The sequence below is a fragment of the Fusarium keratoplasticum genome, chromosome 6, assembly GCF_025433545.1.
Source record: "Fusarium keratoplasticum isolate Fu6.1 chromosome 6, whole genome shotgun sequence".
Classification (NCBI taxonomy): Eukaryota; Fungi; Ascomycota; class Sordariomycetes; order Hypocreales; family Nectriaceae; genus Fusarium; species Fusarium keratoplasticum.
The window spans coordinates 2,710,976-2,731,875 of record NC_070534.1 but is presented as its reverse complement, the minus strand read 5'-3'; the positions used below and the strand labels follow the sequence as shown (position 1 = coordinate 2,731,875).

Sequence of the window (20,900 nt, the reverse complement as noted above, 5' to 3'; positions counted from 1 at the left end):
GAAGAGAGCCGATCGACAGGCAACAAAGAGAAGCGGAAGGGCACGTATGCAAAAGACCACGGGGAACCAGGATATGACTTGCTCAAGAGCAAGTATGTGTCTGGATCAGTCAATGAAAGGCCTCGGAGATCCAGCTCTCCTCTCGCTCGGCCTAGGAAAAAACAGCCTGCCCCTTCTACTCCCTGCGGTGGCAACGAGGACGGCGTGATGGACTCTGAAGTGTCAGACCTGGAGGCTGTGTATCTTGGGCGGTGTCCTCACCGGATAGATGAAACCCAAAGAGAAGGCGAATGCGGACTGCATCATGTCTATCCACATCTGTGTGGGATGCGTACTCTTGATGGCGCGTCTTCCGATATGGCTGGTTCCGAATCACGCAAAGTCACGGCTTAAGGGAAGCTAGAGTCATCTGCGGAATCAAAGGAGGCGGATCAAGGTCTGGAGCGCATGGCCCATGCCGGCAATGGAGGGGGTCACAACTCGGATACTGGCGACGGAGGCGAGACCCACGGTTCTTCGAACATCGAGGACACGAACCAAGCTCGTGTCAGCGAGGATGATGGTTCTTCCGCAGAGCAAGAACCCGTGAGGGGTGGCGATGGGGCGGGCACGTCGCCAGAAGACGAGAGTCAGGAAAAAGGATCGTCAAGCGATGAGGAGCATGAGTATGAAGCATCCAACACCGAGGATCAAGAGCATGAGCCGGCACATGAAGAGGATCAAGAGCAAGAATCGTCAACCGAGCAGAACATCGACGCGGAACAGGGCTCTCTACCTGTTAACAACATGACTAGAGGAATCCCACCAACTGAGGAGATTCAGCCAATTCAAGAGATCCAGCCTATGCAAGAAATCCAACCGGTTCAGGAGATGCAACCGGTTAAAGAGGTTGACGCGATGTCAACGGTCGACCAGCCCGAAGGGGCTCTGGCGAGTGATGAAACTCCAGCGGTTGAGGGGTCATCTTCATGGAAGCTGTGGAGATGCTGGGAAGGCACACTGGACTGCTGCGGGACATGTCTAGTGGACCCTGAGTGTGTAAGAGACGTGTTTAACATCGAGACTCCTGAGCTACTTTGCGTGTCAAGGTTGCTGGATCGGATTTATCAATAGGTTCCGTCGTCAATAGCAAGTAGAAGCAGTAATATGAAACTGCGTAGCGATTTTGAGTTCCTGCAATACTCTTGGAAGCATTGAATGGCGTGAGCAGTGTGTCCAACTGGCTGCAAGTGGAATTGACTTTAATAAAGAGTTGAGACGTGTGGTGCCATGAATTGAAGGGAGGAATTCGAGGAGATGTGGTTGGCGGCGATGGCGACCAATGGCCACTGCTGTAACTGCTGAAACCTCACGAGGCCAGGGGGTGAAGCCCCTTGTCTTGAGGCGCACGTCAGCGATGCAGCAGAGCGCGGCAGCCCAGGAGGCATGATTCAGCGGGGCAAATGAAACAAAACCAGCAACTTGTGAAGGGAGAGAGGCCCCTGCCTGACCCTGTCCCGAGCCGAGCCATGTGCGAGCATGTCATTCCGGCCTGGGCAGGACAGGGCAGGACAGGGGCAGCCTGAGGCAGCGTCTGCCACTGCCACTCGAGGTCTGGGCCATGTTCGAATGAGGAAGAGAGGGAGACGACACCCACACGTCAGCAACTCACTATCATTCATTCCGTTTAGTCTAGCCAATTCCATTTCCCCTCTATCAACGACATTTTCAACACACCAAGGACGAGGACCGACTTGTATCTATCCGCATTGTGCTTCAAGTAACGGTTCAGAACGGCACTACATCGACGTTGAAGGCGAGGCGCAGTGACGTCGACGTTCCATCAGACTCTCGTCTTTTTGCGACAGCGAGCGTCGAGAGGGGTTCGCCCGACTTCTTAAGTCCCGCGGCCTCGGTCGATAGGCCACGCACGACAAAGACGACGACACGAATACAACAACCGTCGCTTCTCCATCATGTGGCCTTTTACTCGCTGCGGCGAGGACGCCTGCGAAGCGCCTCCCCGACCGATAACCCTCGCCTCCTCCATCGCCGCCCTCCCTTTCTTCTTCGTATTCGTCTCCGTCACGATCCTCGTCGTCCGACACATTTTCCCTCGCCTTAGCGCCAGCTCCGAATCCCGCGACGGCGAAGATCACGTACTGCCCTCGCACGCACCGGCTGCGCTGCGACAGGTACACGCTGAACATGGGGCAAAGAGTTGGAGGCGGCGCAGCGCGGCCTGGACGTTTGGCGTCACGGTCGGGTTGGCCGCTACGCTGGGCGCGCTGATAATGGATGAGATTATCGAATTGATCAATGCGGATTCGAGGAATCTGGCGTTGAGGATTACGGTGCCAAGCCTGTTGTTCATGCTGGTCGTCCTGGTGCCCTGGTTGGAGGCCCGGTCCATTGTCTCGAGTGCTGGATGGAGTTTCCAGAGGACTGCCAAGGGCAGGTTCCCTCGTTTCGCTTGGCTTTTGCAGCTGGCGCTCTTTATGGGATGGTTGTTTGCTTTCTGGTCTGTTGGCCAGGCTGTTCCCGAGGGCGCTATGCGCAAGACTTCGAGTTATGGAGACATGAGCTTGGGCGAGATATTGACTCGCGGATGCTTGGAACGCATTGGAGTTGTCGGCATCTCGCTCATGGCTCTTCTGTCGGGTTTCGCTGCCGTTTCTTCACCATGGCATACCTTTGTGGATGTTACAACTCGGCGAAAGCGACCTGTCACCGAGGTTGACGTTGCGAGGAAGCAAGCCGGACTGGATGCCGCCAACGAGATGCTCCTCACGAAGCAACACCGACTGCAGTACCTGCAGCGCAAGGCAGCTAACGCTCCAGCTGCGCCACTGGGCAAGGGTAGCGGTCTTGTTGGAAAGGTGATGGGCTCCTTACGAGGCCCGACCAGCGAAGAGGCAGAGATGCGCACGCTGCGCCTGGAAATTGCTGGTTTGGAGACCATGGAGGCCAACCTTGCTTCAGGTCTCTCCCTGATCAAGAGCCATCATGCAGCGACTGTACGCGCTTCTACGCCCGTGGGACGAGCCCTCCTGATCCCTTCACAACTCTTCAGCCTGTACTGTCTGTACCGCATCGGTGCAACTACACTGACTACGATCCGTCGAGTATATTCTCCTACGTCGAGCTTCGCCAACACCGACCCCATCAACCGCTTCCTCAGTATTCTCGCCCGTCACTGGGACCCTAAGTTGGACCAGCTTGCTTGGGCGCGTCTCATCAGCTTTGCTCTGAGCGGCGTGATCCTCCTTGCCAGCGCCAACAGCGTGGTTCAAACCTTCCACCTGTTCGCCAAGTGGATGCCTGGCCTGCTCCGTCAAGCACAGGCGAATCTCGCACTTGTTGTGGGCCAGATCGCTGCTACATACGTCATCTCATCTGCCCTGTTACTACGCAGCCAGCTACCTTCTGCGTTGGGTTCGGCGGTTGGAAGCGTGCTTAAGGGTGCACTGAGCCCAGCATTCGTGGATGGCTGGTTTGAAGGATGGTTCCTTATGGGTAGTCTGGTCACAGCTGTCGGTATCTGGGTCGGGAGGAAGCTTGGAGGTGACGAGGAGTGGGATGAGTATGGAATGGAAGAGATGGGCTCCAAGGAGATGGGCGCCAAGATGTCGTAGTCCCTTTCCCTTCGGTTGAAGCACTATGGTTTATACTTGAGACTTGTAATAAGCGGCTGATTGTGTACGATTGATTCACTTGGGGGACTTTTTGGCGTTATTGGGAATGAGGAAGAATCTACGACAAGAGGACAGGCGTTTACATAGACCCAGCCTGGGAATGGATACCTACTTGGAGAGGGGAAGGATACGGGATAGGCTCAGCGGTTCCTTGGAAAGAAAGAGATGTACGAGGCAGTATATCTCGTTGGTTTGACAATTTACAATGATTGATCCTACTGGAGTTTGTGGCTAAGACGTGTGAGGTTAGCAAGGGATGAGGCATTGGTTATATTGCCGCATTCTTTGTTTTTTTTGAAGCACAGAGACATACAGCCTTAGTGTCTACACATTTGCTTGTTCCATCGGATGGTCTCTTCTTTTGAAGTTGAAGATATTCGGGTTCTGGTTGCGTGCTTGCCCAGGCTGGGGAAAATCTGCACGTAACCAGTGTGCATGCTGTACCTGGTACAATCAAGGCTTTAGGTATGAATCATATATGCCTAGTGGGTATTTCTTCCAACCAATCTCAACCTCAAAACCTCATCAATAAGCAGCAACATCACAACTTCAGACTCAACAACAAAAGACCTAAAGACACAATTATCAAGCATCACTTTACAAAATGAACGCGGCACCGCCAACTACCTACAAGGCGTCCCCCTCCCTCCAGGCCTTCGCCTCGTTCACCCCCGCCGCATTCCTCGCCGCCAACCCGTCCATCCACCACCTCATGACGGGCGCCCTCGTCACCAACGCCCAGGGCCAGGTCCTCCTCCTCCGCCGCGCGCCCCACGACTCGTGGCCCCTGAAGTGGGAGATCCCCGGCGGGTGCGTGGACGACGAGGACGTCAACATCGTGGCTGCCGCCGTGAGGGAGCTGTGGGAGGAGACGGGGCTGAGGGCCAAGATCGTGAAAGCTCCCGTTAGGCTTGTGCCGGCTGATCAGGCTGGGGAGCTGCCCGTTGATGTGCTGGAGACTAAACTGGAGATGATTGGGGACTTTCTGATATTCCGAGTTAAAGAGGTGGTGTGGGGGAAATTGGCGGTCTGGATCGACGTGGAGAGCTACGACGCCGTCAAGATTTGCGACGACGAGCACGTCGAGTTTGCGTGGGTCACGGAGCAAGAAGCCAGGGAGAGAAAGTTCAGTGACGGGAGGGAGCTGGACTTTACGAGTGAGGGCGTGAGGAGGAATGTCTTGGAGGGTTTCAGGTTGTGGAGGGAGGAGAGGGACACCGAGTGAGCATCCTCAAAAGAGAGCACCAGGCTGAGAAGGAGGGATATCGTGTGCTCATTACTGTTCGTCTATCGGGTCATCATCACTTGTCGAGGCGACAACACCAGCCAGCCCCCATTCTTCACCGTCACCCCCTTAAAGCACAACGAAAAAAACAACACCAACCAACAACCCCTGACCAAAGAAGACGTGGTGACCGAGAAAGGTATTAGAGTAGAGAGAGAGAGACGACGTGAAGAAAGACAAAAGGTACATTTCATTGATCCCGTAAACCACTCCACTCAGCATCAGCACACAGATCCGAGCATGGGGTAGTCTCATCGTGTTTGCTAGTGTAAGTCTGCGAAGAGGACTGCGAGCTGCCCATCATCAGAGCAAGATTCCAGTTCCTCTCCTCTTCTTCTTTTTTTTCATCATCATCCCTTTCCTCATCTCATCTCATCCCTTCATCAACAACCAGCAAAGACGTTTTTGGGGAAATCAAGAAACAGAACGACAAGAATGAGAAGGAGAAGAAAAAGAAAAAAACAAAGAGATAAGAGAGCTGTGATCATTCAAATGCATGCCACGTTTCCGTCCATCCATCCATTCATCCGTTTCGCCGCCATTCTTTTTGCTTTTGTCTCGAAACGCCAAAAGGTCAAATGCTCAAAAACCCCCTCCCTACCTTGTTGTAAGCGAGTGATCAAGGTCTGGAGGCTGAATGAGTTGAGTCCGACGTGGTGGCGGTCAGACGAGGAACTAGGGCACCGTGGCCGAGAGAAACCAAGGCGGGAGAGGAGTCCATGTCCTGGACACGCTGGGTATCAAGGACAACGAGAGAAAAGCACGCGACGCCGAAGCCTCCGACATCGCTTGCAGGTGGGTATGAGATGGGAGTCGTTCGAGAGAGGAAATTCCAGAGTCCAAGACGTAAGCCGCTTCGTCGAGTCCAGTCGAGAGTAGAGTCGAGTCGTGCGAGTGGGATATCTTGCGACGGGCATTTCTAGTCGTCAAACCGTAGAGAAACGGGGCGATATGTACACATTCTAGGGTGCCACCGCACGTCCCTGGCGACCCTTCTTGGGCACCGTGGTCCATCCGTCCTCGTCGGTAGTCGGAGTTGCGGCTTCGGCATCGCCAGAAGCCTGCTGACCAGCAGCTCCGTTGGCACGGGGAGGTCGTGGGTCCCGAGCACCACGTCCACCACCACGTCCGCCCCGGGGACCGGGTCCCCCGCGGAACCCTCGCTGATCACCAGAAGCAGAGCGCCAGCTTGAGGCCTCAGCGGCTCTCGACTTGGGGTGAGGGGCAGCACCTTCACGGGGCTCACGGGTTCGGATAGGGACCTTCTGCTCGCCGTTGGCTGACTCAGTAGCCTCAGCCTCGGCAGCAGGCTCCTCCTTGGGCTCCGCTGCAGCCTTGGCCGCCTCAGCAGCCTCAGCCTCAGCAGCCTCAGCGGCCTCGGCCTCAGCCTTGGCAGCAGCTTCCTTGGCGATGCGTCGTTCCTCCTTGGCCTTCTCATCGGCTTCACGCTTCTCCTGGACAGCTTGTTGACGCTTCTCCTCAATCTCCTTCTCCCTTGCGGCAGTGTCGATGGGGCGAGCAGCGCCGAAGGGGCTGGCCTTGGCATCGGAGCCCAGCGAGGGCGAGGCGGCATCGGGGGCCTCGGAAACAGTTCGCTTCTGCAGGTTCAGGCGAGGGCGTCCACCGTGAGCAGGGCCGGCGTTTGACAGAGCAGGCGAGGGAGGAGCGCTGCCATCAGGAGAGGTAGGCTTAGCGTCAGGGCGCATACGGTCCCGCCACTGCATGTCCTTCTCGGCGGCGGTGGCGACTCTCTCGGGGCGCTCAGGACGCTCAGGACGCTCAGCGCGAGGAGGACGCGAGCCACCCTCACGGGCCTCGCCCCAGGCGGGCGAGTCACGGCGGTTTCCACGGTAAGACTCACTTCGCTCGCCAAGTCCTTCGGGGGAGGGGCGAGGACGGCTGCCGTCTCGGGAGCCGGAGCCCTCCTGGGCAGGAAGGGGAGCCAAAGGTCCGTGTCGCTCCCAGGTCAGCTCGCGCTGGGGACGGCTCTCAAAGGAGGCGGGATCACGAGGAGGTCGGCGCTCGCCAAACTCCCGGGGGCCACCTCGAGTGGGAGCATCGGGCAGAGGACCCTTGCGAGTCCAGTCTCCCAGCTCCCGAATAGAATCTCCTCTGCCAGGATCACCTCCGCGGGCTGATGAAAGTTAGAATCACTTGATAATTATATAGCGCATATCAACTTACGAGGATCAGCAACCTTAATTCGGACAGTACGTCCCTGGAACGACTCTCCGTCGAGAGCGAGAGCCTGCTTCAGGCCCTCAACGCTGGCAAACTCAACATAGCCGAAACCCTTGGGTCGCTGAAGCTCACGGTCCTCGATGAGACGGACGCTGACGACGTCGCAGCCGGTGAAGAAATCGTTCACGGCATCGTTGGTAACATCATAAGCCAGGTTTCCCAGGTGAGCGGTATAGGGAGGCTTGTCGGGGATCTGCTGAGGCGCGGCCTCGCGGACAGAGAAGCCTGGACATGTAAGCGCGGGAAATCAGGCTGCGACCAGGCTGATACATACCCCGATCTTGCCAACTGGAGGAAGAGTTGTTGTTGTAACGAGGGCGGTCGCTCGGGGGCAGGGCCTGAGTGCCTAAAGGGTGTGGTCAGTCCACCGTGGGTCGCGGCGATGGCATGAAACATGGCACGTACCGGTGACTATGAGGGAGTTAGCGACCAACAACGTAGACAGACTCGACGACGGGATGCTTACCATAAGTCTCCTCTACCTCATCGGCCCAAGAGCTTCCACCACCAAAACCTACAAGAGGGTTAGACAAGAGAGGCGAGGGGTAATAGGCACATGTGCGCAGTAGCGGGGTGACGAGAGGGAGAAGACGAGGGGCAGAACTCACTGTCAGCCAGAAAGTCCCCAAGGGACATCTTCTGCTGTTCCTTCTTCTTAGGAGCTACGCAAAAGTCATGGTCAGCATGTCCATCATCGCTAGCGGCTGCAGAGGTGTTGAGGCATAATGCTCACCCATGATTGCGGTTAAGCGGCCACGCGCAACGATTCCAAGACCGATGCGCGTAGGATTGCAGAGTGCGAAACCGACCGGGGTTTAGCGGGCGGTTCAGCTCTCGCTCAGTGAAGCTGTCGAGATCGGTCGCTGTCTAGGCGGGAACCGGGAGACCGGAAGTTGAAGATTCGAAGATGGTGACGGGACGGTCGCGAGAAGTAGTTGGGCCCCGACGAGTGTTGCCGTGTCTGGGGGTTGACGAGTCGAAATTTGCTCGGCGTAGAAAAAATGATGATGGAGGCGCCCGTGAGGGTTGGCTTAATTTTGCCAGGCCAGCAGTGGGAGAGTGGGAGGCGCTAACCCGATTGGTCACTAGCCCCACCCACCGGGCCCCCTTCCTCTGTCTCGCTTGCAGGACTGCTCAGCAGTGGCAGGAGCGAGTGAGCGTCTGTCGAAGTGCGCCGAAGTGCCCACCAATAATCGATTGGACCGGACACCTGCCGATGTCATGTCACGGGTTTTTCATCCACGGTTCCTGCCTTCTGCCATTGGCCTTTTGCCAGCCTCCCTGGGCTCCGTCAGAAATATCCGGCCGGGGAAAAGTCGATATATCCACCACGAGGTCATTTATCGTGATATCAAACGGCAACGTCGGCGGTACGGCGAGCCATGTAATATTGTTTCTTTTTGTCAAGGTCCCATTGTACTTTTAGTTGTATTTTCCCTTTTCTTCCGTTTCACCGTTAACCGGCTTTCTTCTCATCCTCGTCACACTCATCATGGCAGACAATAGCAGTCGAGACCCTCAAGCAGCGCCCTTGCGCCAACGGCAGTCTTCTCGAGGCCTGTTTGCTCCCGAGATCGTCGATCTAGTACTACCACCCCTGAAGGTTGGTGGTTTGACAGGTGTGTCTGCCAGAGTTCTCTCGCGAGGTTGTCTTTAACTAACGAATGACAGGGACTGCTGGTGTTTTGGCTGGCGTAGGAGGCTCTATCTTTAAAGAAGCAAACCCCATTGTCTGGGGCGCAGTTTCTGGCTTCCAATGGTTCACACTAGGGACCAGCTTTTGGTGTATGTTCATCTTCACGTGGCACAGGTGATTCACTTCATGAACTCGACTGACAGTCCCAAGTCACGAGAAGTATCGTGGTCAAAGCATGGGGCGGTGAAGAACAGCTCAGAAATTCGGATAAAACCAAGGCCAGTGCCATTGCCGGCACGGCAGCTGGTGCCATGGGAGGGTTGATTCGTAAGTTGAGTCGGCATTTCACACAACTTGTCTCAACTGACCGTGATATCAGGGGGCCCCTCAAATATCCTCCCGGCCATGCTAGTTTGGACAGTCCTGGGTGCTGGAGGACAAATGGCAGTGAACCGAATGTCCAGTCGCCAGCCCAAGGTTCAGGACGAGAACGCTAGCTGGATCTCTCGATGGAGCCCTCTCAAGAAACTTACTGACGAAGAGTATACGAACATGATGTCAGAGAAGATGCTGAGAATCGATGCTGACATTGCACTCATCGATGATCGCATTGCCGAGTTAAAGAAGCAGGCACAGGAGGAAGCTCAAGCAGATACCCCTTTGCGATGAAAATGAACTCCCACTGAACCATGCTCCCACGTTGTCCTCGACTCACTTGCGGGAACTAAAACGCATTGATACACCCTCGTAAGAGGTGGCAGAGATGCTATTGGCCACAATGCCGCCCTGAAAAGGCGGCTCATGCGATGCGTCGGCATATCATGCGGAGTTTTGTGAGATGATCGTCCAGACTGGAGAGCTTACGGTGAGAAGCTACAAAACCAAGACCCCAATAACCCCGCCTTTTGCTCGAGAGGTGGCTTTTCGCAGCGACAACGCATATCCCCAACAACTTTCAACAACAAGCCCAATGGCGCAGGGCCATTGAGCTTTGGACTGCAACGCAGGGATGAGCGCATGTGCGTTGCCATTATCAGCAATTAGGGTTACAAGAACCTCATTAAAACGAAGCCCGCACGTTGTAAGGAGGCATATACCAAGCTATGCCCACATTGTCTGCAACCAACCTCGCACAGCACAGCACCGCTATCATGGGTGTGGGAGCTCAACGAACAACGCTATGACACGCCACTTGTAAGACGAGTCGGTGGACGGTCACTGTTGAATGAAACAAGGATGACGCATTTCGGAGCGAGAGACAGAAACTCGGCCTGGATAATAAATCTCCGCGGTCACACCAGTCGAGCTCCTGGTTGAAACGTTGATTTCAGTATCTGATCTTCACACTTCGTGGCCAGATCCAAACGTGGCGCCATGGCAACCCAAGATTGTCGTCCAGGTAAAATGTTTGATAATGTGGTCTGAGGGGTCCGAACATGGGCTTGGCGGTATGTAGACGACGAATCCAAGCCGGATACGAATGGGCTAGCTCTGACTGGCAAAACGCCTCCAAATGATGAACGAGATCTTAGTGCTGGAACGGGATAGAAGATCCTGCCTTGCTTTCCCCGCACTTTGAGACAGAAAGCTACCTATCTAACCAAGCCAATGGTGAATTCTGGCAGAAAAAGAAAATGTTGCTTGGTGCGTAAGTTGAACCTTGGGATGCGGGCTACCGGGAGGTGAACGCTCCGTTCCGTGGTGACCAATCCTGGGCAGGCAGACCGCTGCTCCGCCTAGAACAACATCTCCAGACGATTATTGACATGCCGGAGACATGATTTTTAAGACATTCGATGCTGAATGGCTAACTGAGACCCAGTATCAGAGTAATAATTCTCCTTATTGTGCCCTTTCGACATGCTGCTGAGTTTAGATTGGTCATCATCAAAATGGAATTGGCTTTACCAAGGGCTTACAAGGCGTTCCCTGTTTGATAGATGACATGGCCCGTGCTCTGCCCTAATCGACCCCCGAGTGAGGCTCGTGGCTTCAGCTTGGAGGCTTCTGAGTGGAGGCTTTGGAAGATTCGGTACGTACCCCCTCTGATCGCTTGAGTGCTGGCGTCTGAACGGGCAGGGGCTGGCCCCGGCGGAACACGCCCGCCCGCCTGCTCCATCTGTCTCTCACTGGACGGGAGCCATCCATCCCAACCAATCTTGGACGCTACGACAGTATACGTATCTCAGTCTTTGGCACCTCCATCCCCTCGACTCGACGCTGCCAAACCTTGCATCTCTCTCTGCTCAGGTCGCGGCGAAGAGGTGTCGCCATCTCCATCTCTATATATCACGGCTCTGTACGCCTGCGCCTGCGTGCAACCCCCTTTTTCTCCTTTCCCGCCGACCGTTGTGGCCCCCTTGACGTCACGGATAATCTACCCGCCTCCCGTCCCCTTCCAACATCTATCGCGCTCGAGAGATCCCGCCGATCCCGCCCCAAACTCAGCTTCGTTAAATTCGTCGTCGATTCCATGCCGGACGGCCCGGCCACAAGCTCCATCGTCATCAGTATCTGATTTATTTGGCCTCCCTCCGGCATCTTTCGTCGCGCAAAGCTTCTCGGTCGACGCTGTCAGGAGGCTAAGCGACCTACGTTGTGGGAGGAACCGGAAATTCGGCATTCTGATCGCACAAGCACATCCGAGCTCGCGGCGATGGCATAGCCCGCCTCAAGACAACTCGAGTAGAAAGGAAGGCATGGTACCTCTTCCACCAACAGTAAATGTGAGTTGCCTGACCACGCCATCATACACCGCCCCTGGCTAACGTTGCCCTCATGCAGTCAGCTTGGCGGGAGAGGCTCGCGAGAGCCTTTGAAATATGGCTCTGCTAAACCCGACCTTCGTGTTCGGCTTACTTGTCCTCCTATACCTATCGTCCTTTGTCCTCCTCGCCGTACTTCGAATCCTTACCGGCATCTCCATCCAACGAATCGGCTACTTCTCCCTCCGTCGCCTCGCATACACACCACGGGATGGATGCAGGATCGAGATCAGGGGCCTTGGGATTAACGTCCATCGGCCGACGTTTGCTCAGCCCACATGGCTAAGTGTCGTTCTGAGTGAGCTTGTCGTTACGTTGGACATCAAGGAGCTGGAAGGAAACAAGTCGGCCGATTCAGACGGCGAAGGAAGCGATACCGAGCCGACGACCAAGAGCAAAAAGACGGCGGATAAATCCAATTCCCGTCCCAAACCACAACTATCTCGGCGACCTACGAGTACCGTCGTTCGAAGCGAGACATGGAAGAAGTTGACCAATGTCAAAGAAAAGATCAAGAGGCTACACAGGAACATCAGCTGGCTCAAACTGGTTGATGTGGTCGCAACCAACTCGGCCGTGAACATTGTGGACGTGGGCAATGTTCAGGTTGGGAGCTTCACGCTGGCTGTGGACACGCGACGCAAAATGGTTGACCGCGCTCGCTTCTTCGCCCGGAGGTCCGATTCCCGTAGTAAGGATCGACAGGCAGAATGGACGGTTACGCTCCGGAGCGTTCTGTTCACTGCCGACGGCAGCGAATCGATGGAGGTGCTCGACCATTTGTTCATCAATGTCCACGGGTATCTGTACAAGTCTATGGATGGTTTGCGCGAAGCTGCCGTGGCTGTCAAGGTTGGGCGTCTGCACATCCCCTTTGACGACTTGCAGACTTGCATGGACCGGTTTAAGAAATGCCGGAACGAAACCAAATCCCCCAGCACCGATGAGCCTGTGGATATCTTCCTGGGCAAGGTTGTCCAGGAGCTTGACCAAGCCGGAAGTACAAATGCGGATCTGATGAGAACCGTATCAGACTCCAAAGAGTTCTTGAGCTCCATTCTGCGAGGCATCAAGGAGATCCAATTCGCTGTGAGCTTCCTTGGTGTTAGCAAGAAGGTCCAGTCGATCAAACCTGGGTCAAATCCTCTTCTGCTCAATCTCGCGATGAAGGAGGTTGGTATAGATCTTCATAGGTTGGACTCCAAATCGCCTGCGCACCGCATGTATTTCCCTGCCGAAGCCATCGCGCACGAAGCATTGGCCGCCGCTTTGTCGATTTCTGTCGGCCTTGACGATGGCCATGGCCAGCCCGAGCGCCTCATTTACATCCCAATGGCCACGACCACAATCAAGACAACCCTACTCTCCAAGACTGTGGAAGTTTTGCGGGACGGCACCGTGGACGAGAGGAACGCGAATATCATGTTTGCCAACTCTGTGGTTACATCTCCTTCGGTCGATCTAGACCCTCGACACCTACCGCTCCTCATCGCCCTCCTTAAATCAAAGCCCAAGGCACCAAAAGCCAAGAGCGAGAATCATCATCTCATCTCGCGCCTATTACCCAAGGCCAACTACAAATTTTCCATGCATGAACCCGTTGTGCGCATCAAGCTCAAGCCACTACAGAAAACGGAGGACCCCGACGATTTCGACCTCATCATCTCCTCCATCTCTTCCATATCTCTCGATATGGAATCCTCACACAGTCTTTTCGAAGATCTCCACTACACACTCGATGGGGCCATTCGACTTCAGTCTCATGACCTTTACTACCAGACGAACAACGGTGAACGGTTCAACCTCATCACAACCGAGTCTCTGGATATGAAGGTTCACCTTGGCGCTCGCCCCGACGTGTACGTTGACATTACAGGAAACCTCCAGTCCGCTTCGATCAGCGTAATCAGACCTGAAATTATAGACGGTGTGCGCCAGATCGTCCGAGAGCTACGAATCGACGTGGAGCCAGAGAAGGGACCCGTAAGCCGGCCAAGGAGTGGCAAGAATTTCTTGCGATCAATGCCGAGCTGGTTACTGCGATGCCAGTTTGACGCCTCGGACATGAACTTGGAGATTGCCGGGATCGACGAAGAGATCTCAGACGACACTCGCGGAGTGTTCATCCATTGGGACACCGTTTCGGCCGAGTACCGTGCTCATCGCTTTGATGGGCTGCAACGGCGGCCATCTAGGAGACGAGCCAACAGTCGCTCAGTTAACCAATCTGACTCGGACTTCACGCCCCCGTCTAGCTCGCCTCGGCCTAAGAAGAAGGCGCAAAACGTTGGGGACGGTCGAAGGCTTACTGTCTTTGCGCGCGGGATTGAAGCTCAAATCATGGATGCGATCGATATCCTCGAACCAGAGCCATTCTTCAGCATCCCAAGACTTGAACTTTCCTTGGGAGCTGCCAGTGATGCCAGTGGACCGACCTTCAACATCCAAGTCACCGTGCGGTCCATCCTGGCACAGTATTCGCTCTACCGACATTACGCAGTTGGTGTTGCTGTCATGACTCTACGAAAAGCGTTCATGCGAACAGGCCGGGACATTCCACGGCCGAAGCAGCAGGGAACCTTCAAGGAGGTACCCCCCAGCAAGGACCGACTGGCTCCCCCAGGGGCCCCGCCAGATCTTGGTGGGGAACTATCTACCGTTACCCCTGAGCTGGTCACGCTCGATTTCAAGGCGGCGCTCATCCAGCTTAAGGCTGAGATGCCTCATGACCCTTCCATGATGCTGCACATGTATGGTCTGGAACTCGGTCGCCAGAGGTGGTCCACTCCATACATTGCAGCCAGATTGGTTCGCCTTTACACGGAGCCGCCACGAATGCGTAACGTGTGGGCAAGGCTCGTGAGCGTCAAGTCGGGACGTCTCGATCTCCGAGAATCTCGCAAGAAGACTGCTTACGGTGGAGTGGTCGACGAGAAGATGGTTGATATCGTGACAGAAGCCGTCCGTGTCGCTGTGCCACATGAAGTCATCGTCAGCCAAATCAGCGACAACTTCATCAATGTCATCAAAGCAGTGCAGCAGCTACATCATCGCTTTAAGACCGGAACCAACGAGTACATACTCGAGAAGAAGCCAGAAGGACCCAAATTAGTACCTAAGGTGTCGGTCCGTACGCGGAATTTCTTGTTCGAGCTTGAGGACGGAGGCTTCGAGTGGAAGTTGAACATGATCTACCGGACTGGCCTCATCGAGCAGACACAGCGCATTGCACGAGAAAACGCTTTTAGGGTCAAGCTGAAGAGAGTGCGTGAAGACGAGATCCGCAGAGGAACAAGTAAGATTCGCTCTCGGTCAACTTTCCCTCGCGGGCGACCAGAGACGGCGGATGCCCATGGAGCGCGCAGCCGGAGCATGGATGCCATGAATGGAAGGGAGAATCGACCAAGCTCGCAGCGCGGAAGAGCGCCTCGATACGACCCCGAGTCGGAGGCTCTACAGGTGAATGGCGTTTCAAAGGTCACCGAGCACTACGCTCGGAACCATCTCGACATGTTCAACGCACAGAGTTGGAAGAAGCGAATCGACCGCGCCTGTGAGCTTTCTCGAAACAGCATGAAAGAGTCCCGTGGCCAATTCTGGGGGGCCAACCAGGTTCCCGAGGACATTGAGGAGGCCGAGAATTTGCTTGAAGTGCCACCGAGACCAGCACTCATGGCCACTCTCATCAGTGACTTGCACTTCACCATCGACAAGCCAACATTCCCGATGAAGGAGTTGCCGAATTTCCTACACACGATTGGAAAGGGGATGCCTCGGGATATGCAGTACAGCTTGCTTGTACCAATGCATGTTGGCATCGCAATGGGAGAAGCCAAGGTGACATTACGAGACTACCCGCTTCCACTCTTACACATCCCTCCGATGAAATATGGACAGTCAGCCAAGATCCAAGCCGTGTCGTTGAAGACGAATTTTGTCATTGCTGAAGAGTTCCGAGGTGTTGAGTCAACCCGCCGGGTACGCGTCAACGTCGTTCCTCCAAGGAATTCGCTCCCAGGCTCCTCCAACGAAGGCAGCTTTGCCATAGAGGTGAGGCGCACGATAGGACCCGTCAAGTCTTACTCCGACGTGCACATGGACGTCAACAGTGCTCTCCCGACGCGGATCACCTGGGGTCCCTGTTACCAGCCTGCCGTTCAAGATATGATGATGGTGATCGAATCTTTCACTAAACCTCAGTTCGACCCCTCTGAACGCGTTGGATTCTGGGATAAGCTCCGACTCAATTTCCACTCGAGGATACACGCGGCTTGGAAGGGTGATGGCGACGTGCACCTGGCTCTCAAGGGTTCTCGCGATCCTTATCAGGTCACTGGAAATGGTGCCGGTTTCCTCATGTGCTGGCGCAACGATATCCGATGGAGCATCAACGCGGATGATGATCCAAAGCGATTCCTCTCGGTGGAAAGCGGCGAGTACATTCTCGCTATTCCCGACTTCAGTCACGAAGTCCGAGAGCAAGCCAGGCGGCAACACGATGTCGAGGGTTACTTGCCAGATGACAACTACAAGTCCGAAGCAAGCTTCAAGAAGGTCGTCATGAAGCTATCGGGTAAGGTGCAAGTGATGTTGGGGCTCATTTTCGAGCGTGCCATTGAGGATGGCAGACGAAACTTCGAGTTCCGTCCCCATTACGATATCGTCCTCAAGAACCCGCACTTTGCCAAGCCCGACGAGAACGGCCTTCCGTACGATGCCATGCGTGGCTTCAGGAGTCGACATATCCATCTCTCTATCGCCGTCCGAGCTCCAGCCGATCGCAATTGGATGTCAGAAAACCCCGAACCCTCACGAAGCTACAACACGGTTCATCTTACGCCGAGATTCTTCACTCATTTCTTCGCCTGGTGGGGGTTGTTTGGCCAGCCACTGTCACTTCCCATTCGCCAAGGCACTCTGTTCCCTGGACGCGAGAAGAACAGCAAGAAGTTCGGTCGCCACCTGGCAACTGTCAAGTACAATCTGCTACTGGCGCCCTTGTTCTTGAGTCACATCTACAAGCACAAGGATGTCGAGGATTACTCCGAGAACGCCGTCTCTGCGACTGGCATAAAGGTTCGTTTCGACAGCTTCTCACTTGATCTTCACCAACGACGAGAGGAATTCAACACTCTTGGAAAAGGTCGACATGATGACAGCGAGAGCAAAACATCCGGTATCAAGATCCATGCTGCCCAGCTTGACCTTGTTAGCGCCGATGTCAGGGCAGTCTCAGCGAGCTTGAAAGGAACCACCACCGAGGCCATCAAGAAGGGGTCAATTGCGACTTTGATGAGTGACGCTGAGGAGAAACCGGACTTGTCTCGATTCACCATTCCTGATAATGACTTCAGCTGGATCGATATGGACGACTTTGTTGAGTTGGATTGGATCACGCCGACTGAACCGCATCCTGACACCAAGATCTTGCCCCTTGCATACGCACCCCGGCTCACATACTTCCGACAAACCGACATTGGAGGTGTTATTGCTGGTGATCCTACTAGAACTAGTCCGTTTGGAAACGAGCCCACTCACTTTTGTGTCATGCGACATGACGATGATCCCCGACGGATTCAGGGTCAACTCATCCAGCACCGACTGGACCAGCTCGGTGTTCAAATGCAAGCACACGCTCGTGAGGTGGGTGAAGCCGAGCTGAAGGTGATCAAATGCGATGCCAAGGATACCGACGCAGTTGAAGAGTTTGAGGCGTACAGGAAGCACACTCACGTCTTGAGGGAAAAGAAGGAGTTCTTGGAGACCATGCTTAACCAGGCCTACATGAGGGCGCCGTCAAGCACACACAGGCGCAGCACTGATGGGCGGAAGCCATCCAGCGAAACCGTTGCATTCCAGGACGAGACTATTGAAATCCCGGCGGCCAGCGAGTTCGAAAGCGAGTTCAACAACCGTTTCGTCATTCACAACTTGCAGCTCAAGTGGAACAATCTGCTAAGAAACATCGTACTTCGCTACCTCCACCAGAACAGCCAGCGGCGTGGATTTACTTACTACCTTTCACGCCCTGCTATCAAATTCATCCTGGACATTGTGGAGGAACAGAACAGGGCCAAGGCTAACAGCAACAGCAACAGCAAGCCCGGGAAGGCCAAGTCGACGTACAGTAGGAAAGGTCGAAGTTCTCGCGCGTCAAGCATGAGGGAGGAGGAGAACGCTCAAGACATCGAGGAACGGATCCGAAAGATTCTTGGTGAGGGCCGCAAGTTCACTAGTGCAACCTGGAGCACAAACGCCGACGGAGTTGTCGAAGGTTCCATCGAGGACCTGGTTACCGGAATCGCCGAAGAGTTCACCCCTCAGAGCAGTTATCACATCCGCATCATTGCACCACAGATCCAACTACAGAGCGATAAGAACAAGAAGAATGTGGTGCTCGCGACAGCCAAGGGAATGGAGCTGAAGGTGATGGAAGTCATGGAGAAGGAGAGAATCTCTGACAATGTCAGTGGTCTCGTTCAGCGCCGCTTCCTCGTCAACATGGATAGCGTTCAGTTCTTCGTCACGCACCAGAAGTGGTTCCAGACAAGCCTCGTTTCCATGTACGTTGGAAGCAAGTATGGTGCCCCAAGTGGCTCATCTTGGCCACCTTGGGTGCCCATCGAGGTTGTGTTCGACTTCCAGGCGGATCCTTTCGGCTTCAAGCGCGTTGTCCAGAAAACTTCAGCTATGGTTCGATATGATAAGTACAACACACTGCGTCTGAAGTACAACGACGAAGTCAACGCGGACGACAACGAAGGTTTCTCGCCAAAGGACAACGTGGAGAACCGCATGGACAACCTCTGGGTCGAGTTCCCGACAGCGCGCGCACTCTGCAACTCGTCACAGTACTATGCATTGTATGTCATCGTGCTGGATCTCCTCATGTACAACGAACCCATGGAGAAGACAAGAAGCGAGCGCTTGGAAAAGATCATCCTCGCATCAGATTTCAGCGACCTGAGTGGCGCTCCGGCCATGGTTCAGAAGCTGCAGCAGAGAATCAGACAGATGGAGGAGATCAAGGAACATTTCCAGACGTACTCCAAGTACCTTGACAAGAAGGGCTGGGAAGACCGTTTGCACCTCGAGAAGGACCTAGCTGCCTGCGAAGATGAGCTGTTCTTCATGATGAAAGCCATCACCAGCTCTCAAAGAAAATACGATGTCAACTCGGTTGACAGCGCTGGTCTGCTGAGGTGGAACATCTCGGTGCGAGACATTGTGTGGCATCTCATGCAAGACTCTAGTGATCCTCTGGTGGAGCTGCAACTGAAGGATCTGGAGTACGATCGAACGGATAACTCGGATGGCTCCCACGTCAATCTCATCCGAGTTGGTAAGGTCCTCGGTCTGAATCTGCTACCAGATGCCACGTACCCTGAGATGGTTGCACCGTACATCGACCCCGAACGACCCCTTCCTCCAGAGAGTCAAAACAAGGAGATGATTCGGGTGTATTGGCATATGCTGGAAGCTATTGCAGGTATCACAGTCATGGATCGCTTCGAGGTGAACCTGTTCCCGATCAAGGTTCAGCTTGAGCGCGAAGTGGGCAAGCGACTGTTTGAGTACATCTTCCCTGGCATCAACGGGGACAAGATGTCGGGCACAAGGAACGATTCACCCTTCATGCTTAAGCAGACTGACCAAGATGAAGAGGAAGATGAGGATGATTCCATCCACAGCCCCAATGGCGTTGATATGCCGTCATTTGACAGAGCTTACGAACGAGCGTCGTCTTCATCGTCGTTCTCAGCCGGCTCAGGCTCTCTCGAATTGCGACTTCGCCCTACCCTCACATCAAACTCGAAGGCAGAGCGATCTCCACGCAAGGCCCTGAGCGTTAATACCGGCGGCAGTGATGGACATTCGTTCCGTCTGTTCCGTGCCCCTGGAACCTCCAAGACGATGCTGAAGAAGGCATCCCACGAGTCGCTACGATCGACTGCGACACCTCGGGTCGGCATTGGACGCACTTCAACTGGACGGTCTTCAAGGGATGGCCGCGAGTCAAGGGACGGTGACAAGAAGTCTCGCTTCGGCCTCGGCAAGAAGCAAAACAACGAGAAGCCGCCCTCTGACGACCTCACTAAGATGATGACGCGTGCCAGTCACTTCATGACGTTTGCATCCATCAAGATGCCCTCTGTTGTACTGTGCCTGAGCTACCGAGGCAAAGACAACCGCAACATCGAGGATGTGCACGATTTCGTGTTCAGGATGCCAACTATTGAGTGGCAGAACAAGACGTGGTCCAACCTGGACCTGGCACTGGCACTCAAGAAGGCTGTGGTGAAGGCTCTCATCTCGCATACGGGCGCTCTCATCGGGAACAAGTTCTCCAAGCACCGACCCAATGCTGAACAACGGAACAAGCTACGAGAACTGGCTAGCAGCTCGGTTCTCATTGCCCCGTCATCCTCGGGAGGATCCCAGCACTACCCTGGCAGTCTCAACGACAGCGACGATTCCAGCATGTATGGCTCATCCCCAGTTGACTTTTCTCGATCACCACCTCGCAGCATCCGAGCCGGAAGCACACACAGTAGCATACCACCATCATCGACGATGCGACGCCGAAGCCGCAGCTCCAGCGTTAAGAGCCGAAGATCCTACCGCAGCGGCGCCTCTGGCACTCATGGCCTTCAGCCACCTCACGGCCACCATGCTCCAAACGTGCCATCCTTCCTCATGATGACACCACCAACACCCATCGAGGATAACCGCAACAACCGACACCACACTCATGGCATCGAACTCCTTAGGCCAGGAACAGCAAGCCCCCAGAGTAGCGTGCACAGTAGCATGAACAGCAGTATGCATAGCGGCATGAGCATGCGCAACAGTGTGCACGGCAGTGTACACAGCAACATCCCGGTGCCGGTTGCACAACAGCAGCTCAAGCCTGGGTTTAGGAGAATCCCGACTGGCATTGAGCGGCCTCCATCGAGCCTGAGTAATCATGATTCGGGATCTGGTGTGCGCCGTAAGAGCGGCACAAGCAATCTCAAAGATAAGATCAGCGCACTCACTTCTCGCATCAGTCATAGAGACACCAGCAGCTCTCAACAAGAGGACGATTCCGAAACCGTGGATGAAACCCCACCGCCACCTCCTCCAACGACAAGGCCTAGGACACGACGGTCATCGAGCCAGACGGGACCACGACTCAGCTGGACGCCCAGCAGGATGAAGTCGGGATGAGGGGAGGGACGAAGAGGAGGAAAAGCCAAGTCACTCCACAGTGACGGCAAGGTACATGTAGTTTATAGAACAATGGTACAATAGGGGCG

General features: G+C 54.8%; 6 protein-coding genes across 6 annotated transcripts; 5 read left to right on the top strand and 1 right to left on the bottom strand.

Moving 5' to 3' along the window:
- Positions 1 to 447: 447 nt before the first annotated feature.
- On the top strand, positions 448 to 1,113 carry NCS57_00882000 (uncharacterized protein; the record flags this gene model as incomplete). The annotated part of the gene is made up of 1 exon (XM_053058623.1): positions 448 to 1,113. One exon carries the CDS (start codon positions 448 to 450, stop codon positions 1,111 to 1,113), a length of 666 nt encoding a protein of 221 aa, XP_052912454.1.
- An 842-nt stretch (positions 1,114 to 1,955) lies between these two features.
- On the top strand, positions 1,956 to 3,614 carry NCS57_00881900 (uncharacterized protein; the record flags this gene model as incomplete). The annotated part of the gene is made up of 1 exon (XM_053058622.1): positions 1,956 to 3,614. One exon carries the CDS (start codon positions 1,956 to 1,958, stop codon positions 3,612 to 3,614), a length of 1,659 nt encoding a protein of 552 aa, XP_052912453.1.
- Positions 3,615 to 4,278: 664 nt separating this feature from the next.
- On the top strand, positions 4,279 to 4,899 carry NCS57_00881800 (Nudix hydrolase domain-containing protein; the record flags this gene model as incomplete). The annotated part of the gene is made up of 1 exon (XM_053058621.1): positions 4,279 to 4,899. One exon carries the CDS (start codon positions 4,279 to 4,281, stop codon positions 4,897 to 4,899), a length of 621 nt encoding a protein of 206 aa, XP_052912452.1.
- Positions 4,900 to 5,921: 1,022 nt separating this feature from the next.
- NCS57_00881700 (RRM domain-containing protein) lies at positions 5,922 to 7,937 on the bottom strand (the record flags this gene model as incomplete). The annotated part of the gene is made up of 7 exons (XM_053058620.1): positions 5,922 to 7,093; positions 7,144 to 7,425; positions 7,475 to 7,546; positions 7,606 to 7,611; positions 7,667 to 7,714; positions 7,809 to 7,862; positions 7,934 to 7,937. The coding sequence occupies 7 exons, from the start codon at positions 7,935 to 7,937 to the stop codon at positions 5,922 to 5,924; spliced, it is 1,638 nt and encodes a 545-aa protein (XP_052912451.1).
- Positions 7,938 to 8,692: 755 nt separating this feature from the next.
- On the top strand, positions 8,693 to 9,505 carry NCS57_00881600 (uncharacterized protein; the record flags this gene model as incomplete). Its single annotated transcript, XM_053058619.1, has 4 exons — positions 8,693 to 8,819; positions 8,872 to 8,985; positions 9,047 to 9,163; positions 9,216 to 9,505. The coding sequence occupies 4 exons, from the start codon at positions 8,693 to 8,695 to the stop codon at positions 9,503 to 9,505; spliced, it is 648 nt and encodes a 215-aa protein (XP_052912450.1).
- A 2,153-nt stretch (positions 9,506 to 11,658) lies between these two features.
- On the top strand, positions 11,659 to 20,811 carry NCS57_00881500 (uncharacterized protein; the record flags this gene model as incomplete). Its single annotated transcript, XM_053058618.1, has 1 exon — positions 11,659 to 20,811. The coding sequence occupies one exon, from the start codon at positions 11,659 to 11,661 to the stop codon at positions 20,809 to 20,811; it is 9,153 nt and encodes a 3,050-aa protein (XP_052912449.1).
- Positions 20,812 to 20,900: the final 89 nt, after the last annotated feature.